Source organism: Lissotriton vulgaris, chromosome 5 (assembly GCF_964263255.1).
Source record: "Lissotriton vulgaris chromosome 5, aLisVul1.2, whole genome shotgun sequence".
Taxonomy (NCBI): Eukaryota; Metazoa; Chordata; class Amphibia; order Caudata; family Salamandridae; genus Lissotriton; species Lissotriton vulgaris.
In genome coordinates, this window is record NC_141693.1 from 616427329 (window position 1) to 616439471 (window position 12143).

The 12143-nt window shown below is 51.9% G+C and overlaps 1 protein-coding gene across 6 annotated transcripts in view; it reads right to left on the reverse strand.

Annotated features, from left to right (window-relative positions):
- Nucleotides 1–12143, reverse strand: part of ARHGEF10L (Rho guanine nucleotide exchange factor 10 like) — a 763679-nt gene that overhangs the window by 233623 nt on the left and 517913 nt on the right. Inside the window, exon 1 of one of the 6 annotated variants that reach the window (XM_086922054.1) lies at nucleotides 455–660. The exons of the other annotated variants lie outside the window; for them this stretch is intronic. Coding sequence (XP_086778180.1) covers nucleotides 455–533 — 79 coding nt within the window. The 5' untranslated portion in view covers nucleotides 534–660. Of the gene's footprint in view, nucleotides 1–454; nucleotides 661–12143 lie in introns of those variants that run through there. 6 annotated transcript variants of the gene reach the window in all.

Genomic DNA, 12143 nt, shown 5'->3' on the forward strand with positions numbered 1-12143 from the left:
CAGACTGTCAAAGTGCCGGTGTTGACAATTAAGTCCAGGTGTTCAGCACCGGAAACCACTGGCTCAAACTAAGCACTGCTAAACATACAATCATAGGAAACACCGGATAAAACACCCATATGAGCAAATAAACAGTTGCAAGTCCAATAAAAAAGTGTCATGTTTCCAAAGGTTCGATCTGAGGAACACGTTTCCACTGTGCAAACTCCACGGCCCAGTTCAGCAGGAAGGGTCGGGATCGAATACTGCATGCTTGAAAAAAGTTAAGTGCGCCACTATAACGTCATCCCAAACTGTAGTAAAAATAGAATTGAAATAAGGGGGGTATAAGGACGGTTCACTTCCCTGCAGGCGCTGGTGGGTGCCAAGGTGAAGAAGAAAAGAAGTGGGGTTGCCGGTTCAGGAGGTGGAAGGCGGCTGAGTAACACCAGGCCCTGTCCCCCTGCGGCCTTACCTGAGGGAGAGTCCTCTGGGGAGGGAGCCGCGGGCGGGGGGCTCGCCTCCCGGGCGCTGTGCCTCCGCTTCATCCACATCCTGGCTGCAGGCGCACCGGGCTCTCCACTCCACCCGCGCCCCGGGGTGGGGGCTGCTCTCCCCGCCGCTGCCCTCGCCGGCGGGAATGTTGTGTCTTACCACTGAAACGTCACATTTTAGAAGTTAGCCATTGTGCAGGAAACGCCAGGGAGAGGCGGGGGCTGAGAGGGCGGTTATTAATAGGGGTCTGGGCGCCACGGAAGTGCCAGCTGCTGCCCGGGAACTGCTGACCGCACCGTCCTCTCGCCTTTCACGGGTGAGAGGGGCGCAGGGAGTCCGGGGGCCCGGAGAGACGCTGGCAGAGGCCCGGGCAGGCCAGGCTGAGGGCTGGCCACACTCACGCTCCACAGTTACAAGGAAGGCAAACAAGCCAGGGCCTCGGAAACCAGACAAGCCTGTTGTACCGCGAGGCAACTGGAGCGTTCCCCGGCCCCGCCACCATCCTTGCCCCCGTGGAACTCATTCGGGGAACGTGGCTCAGACACAAAGGAAAGCACGTGCAAGTCGGCATGCTTTAAAAACGGAACTCTCTTTTTTTTAGCTTTAAATAATTCAGAAAGTCTATTATTGTCAAAAGGCATCACCTGGCTATGGGGGTTTTATCGGTCTGAAGAGAGACTCTTCTCAAAGACGTTCCCCAGTCACACACGTTTTATGCCCTTTTGGAACTAACGCGGTGTGATAAGGTCGACACCGACAGTGCTTGAGAGTAGCAGACAAATACCCTGAAGTAGCGAATACATGCGTAGCTGTCAATTGCCCCCATGCCACGATTGGCATTTACACCCAGTACTCGCTGTTTAGCCAACAGCAGTTTGCATTCTGGGACTTGTAGTTTACACGCGGTCATTATAGCAATGGGCTGTAAGTCCTAACATACATGCATCGTTCTATTGGTTCCAAAGCCAGGACCTCTGATGCATAAATAATCAACCACATAAATTACGTTGTTTATAATGCAGCTAACGAGCCTTACTGTGTTAATGTCGCAGGGATGTATCTCCCTAGACTCGTCATATCAATTATTTTGTCAGCCGTCTTCCCTTCTACCAAACGTTGCAATTGTGGGCATAGGGGTATTGTCCACTATCTAGGGTACGACATCACAAGTGCATATTGCACAATTTGAGGGGCAGCGTGGCCCCATTGTCATTACCCCATTTCATTGAACTATGAGTCAAATATTTACACGGACTCCTATAGGACACAGAGAACAGTTCCCGCATGGCTGCAGCTCTTCTCCTACAACCACAGCCACACCAAATACAGCACAAGTAGGGGCAGTGCAAGCGTCCGTGATGCGCATGCAAGGTACAGCATCCCTAGCAGCTGAGCAGCTCTAAGCTTCCTTCACAAAGAAGGGATCCACTGGAGAAAAGAATGCTTCCAGCATCCATTGCACACATAGCAGGCATTAACAAAGCCAACCCTTATTTTAGACTTCTCAATGCTTGTGTTGTCATGGTTTTTGGAAAACATTGGAGTTGGAGTAGCTGCCGGGCTCTCATCAATGTAAAAAAAAAAAAAAGCTTACTGGCTGAAAATTTTTTTTTTGTTTGGTCTCAAAAAGCACACATCGCCAAAGTAGCAGTGCTTAATTTGTAAAATATTAAGTGACAGGGCCATGACCAGGAGGCCACTGCAGCTTGTGCCACCCATTCTCCCTGACTTCGCTGGCAGTAGCGGTACCAAAACAACTACTAACCATCTTTCGTACCTGCAAGTGCGACTGTTAAGATTATTCCTGGTCCCCAAAGCTAAAGGAATGGCTGCGGAGACGGGTATTAGCAATGGTTTATGTATATTGTTTTCATGAACAACTGTTGTTCTGCTACTCTCTAAATTAGATGAGCAGTGCCACCATGTGGCAGACTGTCATAAGTGTGGTGTTGACAATTAAGCGCCAGTGCTGAGCACCGGAAACCACCAGCTCACATTAAGCACTGCATAGTAGCCCCTGGCACTTAAGATAATACTTCATGTGTGGATGTGCTTCTTGTACAAGGGCAAACTGTAGTCCAGCTGTGGCTGAACCAGGCTGAGCTACTGACTCGTGCTGTAGTGGGTGGAAGAAAAATGAGAAAGACACAAAACCAGACTAATGTATGAAGAAGGTTGTCTGAAAGCCTCTTTAAGTACATAGAATATACATCTAATTTTAGTAAAATCATAAGCTCTTTGCTAATGCCAGACCGAAAAAGTATTACTTGAATATCAGCAGTGCAAGGTTCACTAGGTTGGAAGATCAGGTAATGTACATGCAGTAACAACCAAAGTTCCATAAAAAATATTAGAGAGTAAAACAGTAGCAATAAAAGTTTCCCTTACTATCACACAGATACATACAAAGACAGCAACAGTGCAAGTTTCCCTCATGCATCCAGCACCTGCAGCAGAAGCAAAAGCCTTCCTCAGATAGAGTTTTTTATCACACGCATCAGCAAGGAAATTGAGAACAGCTACAGCAGGGATAGCAGCAGGGCAAGATTACCTCACATACTCAGAACCAATGCCGCAGGGTTAACAGCAAGGCAAGATTCATTCATGCACTCAGAACAGGATTCACAGGGTAGAGGCAGGGCAAGAATCCCTCACCCTCTCAAAAAAGGTACAGCTGGGGTAGAAACAAAGCAATATTCTCCCATGCATTCAGAAAAGCGACCACAGGGGTAGCAGCAGGACAAGATTCCCTCATGCTCCCTGGACAGGTACAGCAGGGGTAGCATCAGGGCAAGATGCCCTCATGCACTCAGAGCAGGTACCACAGGGGTAGCAGCAGGACAAGATTCCCTCATGCTCCCTGGACAGGTACAGCAGGGGTAGCATCAGGGCAAGATGCCCTCATGCACTCAGAGCAGGTACCACAGGGGTAGCAGCAGGACAAGATTCCCTCATGCTCCCTGGACAGGTACAGCAGGGGTAGCATCAGGGCAAGATGCCCTCATGCACTCAGAACAGGTACCACAGGGGTAGCAGCAGGACAAGATTCCCTCATGCTCCCTGGACAGGTACAGCAGGGGTAGCATCAGGGCAAGATGCCCTCATGCACTCAGAACAGGTACCACAGGGGTAGCAGCAGGACAAGATTCCCTCATGCTCCCTGGACAGGTACTGCAGGGGTAGCATCAGGGCAAGATGCCCTCATGCATCAGAACAGGTAGTACGGGGGTAACAGTAGGACAAGCCTTCTTTACACTGAACAGGCCTCACATCAGCAGTATTTATTTATTTTGAAAGTTTTATATAGGGTGAACATGAACCTTGCGCACTGCTTTAAATGGGCCGGTACTCACCGGTACGGAGTACGGGAACTTCTTAAATTTATCACTCTGAGTACCGGCACTTCTCTACTGCAGAGGAGAGTACCAGTACTCATGAAAGAGTAGGCTCATTGGATGTGAGTGCTGGTGAGCAGGATTGGAACGTGTCTCTGGCAGCCAAGGCGCTACTTCTGTAGCCCCGATCTGAGCCAAAGCTCAACTATTGCCTGAGCAGGGCTCATTTGAATAGCGTCCGGGTGCTCACCATCACGCTGTGTTTGACAGAGCATGGTCTATTCACGACCTGCGCGGTCAATCAAATTCACACTATTATGTGCATTTGTGCAAACACAGTAATCATGGCAGTCCCCTGGCAGTGCCAATTAAAAAAAACATGGTAGGTGAGACGTGAATCTGAGTCCCTCCGTCGCCAATTTCATCAGCTTTGACCAGCATCTTCCTGGGGCGCGCTTTCGCCCATGTTTCTGGCTCTCCTAAGTGCCGAGAGTGCGGAGAGACGGCCGGAGGGGTTTACCGGTCCGCTGCGGAGCTGTATCGGATCCGATTCGGGACCGAGGAGTGACCCGGAGGCGGCCTACCCATCAGCGAGGCTGGGTGACGGCAGTCTCGGCTACGGAGGAGGGCCCGACGGAGACAGAGGAGCCGCCACTGCCGCTGTGAGGGCAACGCACTGAGGCAGGTGCAGCGGCGGAGATTGGGCGACTCTTGGAGGGGAGAGCTCCTTGCTGGCATCGGGAGAGCCGCACCGGCCCTCGAGTTTCGCGACCCTCTGGGCGCTGCACTTGCCGGGCAGCCCTTCCCACCTGAGGCCGCGGCTTGGGGCCCACAGGCCTGACTGTTCCAGAAGCCGGGTTGCTGCAGCGATCGTCGGCTGGAAGCCCAGTGCGGAGGTGAGGAGAGCGGTGAGACAGACGGCTCGCATGGGGGCTCGGGGGGAGCGCTCAGCCTCCTCAAATCGGCAGAAGATTTGAGCGGACCCTTTGACGGGGCACGCCTGCGGCCTGCATCGCGGTGGCCCGGAGTGGAGCCGCCCCGGAGGCGTTGACTCCGGCATTCCCTGGCTGCTTCTGAGTGGCGGACTGGCAGTGGGGCATTGAACAGCGGAGGTGAGCCCTACGACCCTGCCGACGGAGAGAGGTGATGGCCCTGCCCTGCGCCTGCTACCGGTGGAGGCCCTGCGCTGCCTCCTGGGTCACTGCTGAGAGAGGCCCCCCGGTCTGGGTTCTGGGGGTCCCCTGTGGCGCCCCTCCCTGAGCACCGGAGCCGGACTGGAGAGACTAAGAGCCCCTAAGGAGGCCAGATAGCATCGCGCCCGGTTCTGCCCACAGCGGGCGGTGCTTGGCCTACTGTCCTGGGTAGCAAGGGTGACGGGACCAGCGCAGAACCTTATCCCCGGTCGCTCCATTGTTATAAGGGGCCGGCGTTGAGGAGACTCACCTGCACGGACTGGTCATGCAGTGCACCTGCACCGAGGGGGAGGAGATCTGGTCTTGTCCTTTAGACCGCCCGTACCGAGCTGGCACCATGAACACCAGACCCCGCAAGGATAAGCCCGGTAAGGAGGGGCACTCGAAGACCACCCAACCGACGATGCCACCGGGAACCAGCAAATCCCCCCTGAAGGGAGATGACGAGGCACCCGCCACCAAGGCTTTCATGGTGGAACTATTCAACGCTATAAAGGAGGACATCTCCGAGCTCAGAAAAGCGAGAGGCATTAACCCGCTGCTCTTCAGTGACCATCACCCCCAGTTATTCCATGATCTGGCGGCCTCGACGCTGCAAAAGAGAAGTGAGTTTCGGCCAGTAACTGCATATCTGCGTGATCAGAATGTGGCCTACTCCTGGGGCCACCCTTTTCGCCTTATCTTCCGAGGGCAGAACAGGCTGGTCCAGATCCGCTCTTTGTAGGCAGCTAAAGAGCTCCTTGACCTGTTCGGCACTTCGCCGGTCCCCGAGGAGCAAGGCCCCACGCCGAGGCGTCGGCGGCATTCTTCATCTTGGCAGAGAGTGGGCCCGCCTGCTGTGGCACGAAGGCCAGACCCCACTATTAGCATACACGAGAGGGGAGCAGCAGTGGCCTCGGTGGCCCGGGTAATGGAGGCTTCGTCACAGGACAGCTCCTCAGCAGCATGAGCCCCATGAAGACAGCGTGGAGGCGTCGGAGGGGCACATCTCTACAAGCTACCGTGTGTAATCCATGTTTGATTTACGGAACCACCCCGGCCCCAGGAACTGGTGGGACTCTAACTTTTCCCGCGACCTTCACCTCTGGGTGGCCTCTATAGGGCCAATTGTCAAGGACCTCATCACCGCCCTGTTTTCTACTACCTGTTGGTGATGACCTTTTTGGGAGGCTGGGAGGGAGGGGGGAGAAGGGGGGGCGGTGGGGAGGGTCTGGGAGGTTAGTGGTGGTAGCTGGGTTTGGCCGGCGGAGGATGATTGCTGGCTGCGTGGCGAGATGTTTGGTGAGCTGGAGAGACTGGGACGTGAGCTACAAGTGATGACTGATGTTGTGGTGTTGGGGGACATCCCTGGGGAGGTACTGATTTGGGGGTTTGTCCTGATGGGGGGACGGGGATTGGGTCTGCTTGGCCGGTGGAGGTGTGAGTTATCCAACCTGAATCCGAATACAGAGCGAGTCCTGGTACACACTCCGTGATGCTGCTCACCTTTGGATCATGGAACGTGAAAGGCTTGAACTCCCCTCAGAAACGCCAGAAGGTCTGGAGATATATCATTGACCATCAGCTAGATGTGGTGGGTCTCCAGGAGACCCACCTGACTAGAGTGGACGAGTCCCACCTCAAACACAAGCAATTTCCCCTTATTTATAGGTCCTCAGCAACCACTAAACGCAGAGGCGCTTTTATTCCGCTCGGCCCTACATTTCCAACCCCTGGGAGTTAGTAGCGATAAGGAGGGACGCTGGCTTGCCGTTAAGGGTGTACTGCGCGGTCGACTTTGTACCTTCCTTGTCCTCTATGCCCCCAACGCAGGCCAAAACGGGTTTATTCAGGGGCTCCTTCGTACTGTAATGGACTTTGTCGAGGGTCCTCTAATTGTGATGGGAGACTTCAACTTGGTTTGGCACAGAGACTTAGATTGCACTCATCATCAGAGATCAGAGGCGGGTCTGTTCTCCGATGAGACGCAACGGGCAATAGAGACTATGGGCCTTATAGATGGGTGGCGCTCTCTCCATCCGCAATCCAGGGACTATACTTTTTTTCCCACGTACATCACTCCTATTCCCGCCTCGACCATATCTTTCTAAGTCAGTCCCTACGGGGGTCACTGCAGGAGGCCAGGATATTTCCTCTTTCAGTCTCAGATCATAGCCTGCTCGCCATCTGCCTCTCTTGGAGTGGGGGGGGACAGTACGCAACGTAAATGGTACTTTCCAGCCTCCTTGGTTCGGGACAAACCCTCTTGTAAGGAACTACGGAAAGCGATCCGTGAATTTTTCGACCTTAATGACCCTGGAGACACCTCAATTTTTACCACCTGGGACGCCTTCAATGCATTTCTCCGTGGCACCTGTCTGGGCCTTAACGCTGCCCTTAACCAGCAGCGCAGGATGGACAGGGAGGGGTTTGAGGGAGAGCTTCTTACACTCTAACAGGATCACAAACGGAACCCCACCAGGCAAACACTGAGAAAACTTACGGCCGTCAGGGGTAAACTCCGGGCCCACTACAATAATAGAGCAGAATATACGCTGTTGAAATTAGGGCACCTCTCCTATTCGCAGGGGAACAAGGTTGGGAATCATCTGGCCCGGCAGCTCCGAGACAAGCGTGCGAGGGAGTACATCAGAGGCATCCGTGACGCGACAGGAGTCCTGACTCACCAGGATGGGGCCAAGGCTGGCCTCTTTGGTGACTTCTACAAGGCTCTTTATCGAGGAGAGTCCTTGGATAGCGACGCACAGAGGGACTACCTGGGGGCGCTCCCGCTCCCCCAGGTGTCAGAGGCATGGAACGCGCTCCTCACTGCCCCTTTTACTAGAGAGGAGGTGCTGGAGGCAATCAAAGGCCTAAAACCCCATAAGGCCCCGGGAGCGGATGGATACACGGCTGTCTTTTATAAGACCTTTGCAGCCGAACTCAGTGATTATTTGACTCGCCTATTTAACACAACGGCGGAGGAGGGGATCACTTTGAATTCCATGGCTGAAGCCCTCATATCGGTCATTCCCAAACCGGGGAAAGACCCATCGAAATGCTCCTCCTATAGAACGATAGCCCTCCTCAACCTAGACGCTAAACTCTACTCCTCCATCATAGCTCGGAGGCTCAACCACTTGATGCCAGCCCTCATTCACCCAGACCAATCTGGCTTTATTAAGGGACGCCAGACCCACGATAATACTAGGAGGGTAATACACTTGATCGAGAAAGCCAACAAGTTCAAAATCCTGGCGGTCCTGGTAGGCCTCGATGCTGAGAAAGCCTTTGACCGAGTGGATTGGGGTTTCCTGTTTCGGACCATGTCGGCGTTTGGCTTCTCAGCTAAATTTCTGACGATGCTTAGAGCAAATTACAGCCAGCCCGGTCCAGGGTGATGGTCAACGGTCACCTCTCGGCCTTCTTTTCGCACTCCCGGGGCACTAGGCAGGGTTGCCCACTGTCCCCCCTTCTTTTTGCTTTGAGCATTGAGCCGCTGGCTGTGGCAATGAGGGAAGACCCGAATATTCGGGGTCTCCCCTTCACGGGAGAACAGCACAAGATCACCCTATTTGCTGACGATGTCCTCCTCTCTCTCGCGGATCCGGGCCTCTCCCTTCCGCGGGTCCGGGATGCCCTCTCACGCTTCGAACTGGTAGCGGGTTTCAAGGTCAACTATGAAAAACCATACGTTCTAAACCTCACGCTCGCACCAGCTGAGGTGGCTCGCTTCCAGCCGCTCACACCCCTGCCCTGGTCCAGTTCCTCCATACCATACCTGGGGATCCAATTGACGCCCACACTTGAACGACTTTACTCCGCTAACTTTCCTCCTTTGCTGGCGAAAATCCAGACTGAACTGGCCCGCTGGAAGCCAATGTTTATTTCGTGGCTAGGGAGAATCCATGCAATTAAAATGTCACTCCTCCCCATGCTTCTATACCTCTTCCAGGCACTCCCCATAGTGCTTGACGGGGAATTCTTCCGACGAGTTAAAACGTTGATGTTACGTTTCATCTGGCAAGGGGGTCGGGCACGGTTCGCCTTTGCTACGCTACGTCGCCCAAGGAAGGAAGGGTGGGTAGGTTTATCCGCTATGCAGTTGTACTACAAGGCGGCGCAACTTCGGGTACTGGTAGAATGGACTCAGCCTATGTCGGAGAAACATTGGCTCCAAATGGACCGGAGTGTGGCGGGTAGGTCGATCTGGGACTTAGTCTGGAAACCTAAGAGTGATAGACCCAAAAACGCTTACATCAGTACTCCCACCAGCACTACCCTGAAGGTGTGGGACTCGGTCTCTTGTGATGAACGCTGGACGTCGTTCCCTTCCCCCTATACGCCGATTCACTTTAACCCGGCCTTCCCACCTGTGGCTGTTGAGGGTCCCTTTGATGCCTGGAGGGAGGGAGGCTGCTTGGCCCTTACACACTTGTTCCATGGTTCAGCGCCACTTACCTTTCACAATTCTATGCAGGACTATGGCATCCAGCCGACTGAGCGATACCACCATGCCCAGCTCCTCCATTGGGCGCACTCCCCTGCGGTTAGAGATGTAGCCACTAGGCCACTTACTCCCTTCGAGGCCTTCCTCCCTAGAACATCCACCATGCGAGGGGTTATCACGTTAATCTATAACCTTCTTCTTACGACCAGAGCCCCCGACCTCGATACACGGGCATGTGGGAGGAACTCCTCAACTGCGACATATCAGACAAGGAATGGTCCCGATTGTGGGTAGACATTGCTAAACACAACCATTTAGTGGAGCTCTGCGAGGCGCACCTCAAAACAATGATGGATTGGTACCTCTACCCGTCCAAATTGCGTCAGATATTTCCTGGTTCCTCTGATAGGTGTTGGAGGGGATGCGGTCTACTGGGTGACTGTCGCCACATCTGGTGGGATTGCCCTGTCATTCGCCCCTACTGGGGAGAGATCCTATCTCATGTTAAGGAGATGTTGGGGTATCCGATCTTGGACTCGATGGCTCATATCTTACTAGGACTCCGAGACCCGGCCCTCACTCTCCAGACCAAAGCGGATAAAAAGATAATGTGGTTATGTATGGGGGCGGCCAAGCTCACTCTGGCCGCGGCGTGGAAAAAGAAAGAAGCCCCCGCAATTTCGTTGTGGCACATGAGACTGTGGAAGCTGTTGAGTATGGAGAGAATGGCTGATATCTTCAGGGATGACTTTAAGAATTTCACATTCCGTTGGGGCCTCCTGGTCCGCTTTTTATCTAAGGGTCTTCCCTCGGCTGTCTGTCCGCCCAGTGTGCGAGCTCTCCATCTATTTCAAGTGTGATTGTCCAGCTCTCGAATGAATAGATTTTGGGTTTTTTTGCAGCCATTGCTACCACCACTAGGGGTGGGGGGAGGGATATGGGTATGGGGGAGTTCTTTTGGTTCATGTGCTTGCGACAGTCTGACATATTAAAGTGACGGCACTCCGCCTTTACGGGATGTGGGCTTACCAACTCCCACGGTTGTCAGAGCCTCCTTTATCACTGCTCCTCCCGAGACTGAGCTCCAATGGTTCACCTGATAGTGATGTGACCCCCGCTAAGCTCTTGATCTCTAAGTTGGCCTTGGCCATTTACTGCCTGGGTACCTGTTATCCCACCTGGACTTGGTGTCATATCTTGTATGCCTTGCTTAGCTACCCCCTGCGTGGGATGACATGCGGGACTGTCGCAAGTCTCTTTTCTCTCTGTCACTAAAACTTAACAAAATCTGGTTTGACAAAAAAAAAACATGGTAGGTGAAGAGTATAAAATGGCTTTCATCATACCCAAGTCTTTTGGTGTGTTTGCTTATGTTTGTGTGTTTGCATGCATTTGTATGCCTGTTTTTTGTAAGAAAAAAAGAGGGAGAAAGAGAGAGAGAATCCAGACACTCTTGGAGGTATTTTAAAGAACATTTGTGGCACTTTGTGTGTACATGTCTGCTTGGCAAAGGTTCATAAATAAGGTAAAAGGGAGGGTTGGTGAGTGAGTGAGTGAAAAGGTGGATTGATGAGTAAGTGAAAGGTTGGATGGATGAATGAATGGATGGGTGGGTGAATGAATGGGTGGGTGGGTGGATGGATGGATCGGTGAAAGAATGAATGGATGAGTGAAAGAGGGTGGATGATTGAAAAAAGGGCAGGTGATAGGTAAATAAGTGAAAGATTGGATGAATGAATTAAAGGGAGGGAGGATAGATAAAAGGGTGGATGATGGGCGAGTGAAAGGAAGGCTGGAGTGAAAGTGTAGTTGGAATGAACGGGTGGATGGAATAAATGAGTGAAAGGGTCGATGGATAGATGAGCAAAAAGATTGATGGATGAGTGAAAAGGTGGATAAAGAGAAGGATAAGTGAAAGGATGGATGGATAGGTTAGGAGATGGATGGATAGGTTTGGATATGGAAGGGTGGACAGACAGAATGGTGAAAAACTGAATAGACAACAGAATGTAAAGGTTAAGTGGTGGACATCAGCAGGTTAATGGTAGCTTGAAAGGCTAGATTGATGGAAGAGACATGAGATATCTAGTGGAGAGGGTCTTGATGAAGTGCTTCATTTGCTTGGTGCCATAAGAGCTTTGGTTCGAAGTGGGGGCATTTCAGTTTCTTATTACTCACGTGCTCAAAAATATACAGTATTGTGCCAAACAGCAATTAACAGTATGCCATGCCATCTATTGCAAAGAAAAAGGAAATGGTAACATATTATCACATTTGTCTTTCATTTTGTGTAATGAGATAACCTGCTTTGTTTATAGAAACACATTTCTCATGTGTTTTGGTGTGTTCTGCACACCTCTAGCTCATTTTAATGAGTACCTGCACTTATTGTTTCCCATTTAAAGCACTGCCCTTGCAGGTATGAGAACGCTTAACAATTGTTCAGAGAGCAGAGACAAATCGAATCAGTAATATTATAGTCAAGAAAAATACAGGTTTTGGCAACACCCAGACAAGGGAGAGTACAACACAATTTCAGGATCGATAGAACATAGGAGGCATGCATACATAGCAATCCCTTGCACCCACAGTGTCAAAGTACTCATAAAGCAATTTGTAATAACCATTTGAAGAAAGATCTCCTCTAGAAGCATCTACATGCAAGCCATTCTCATCTAGTGAGCGCATTCTATCAGAGAAAAATGTCTGATC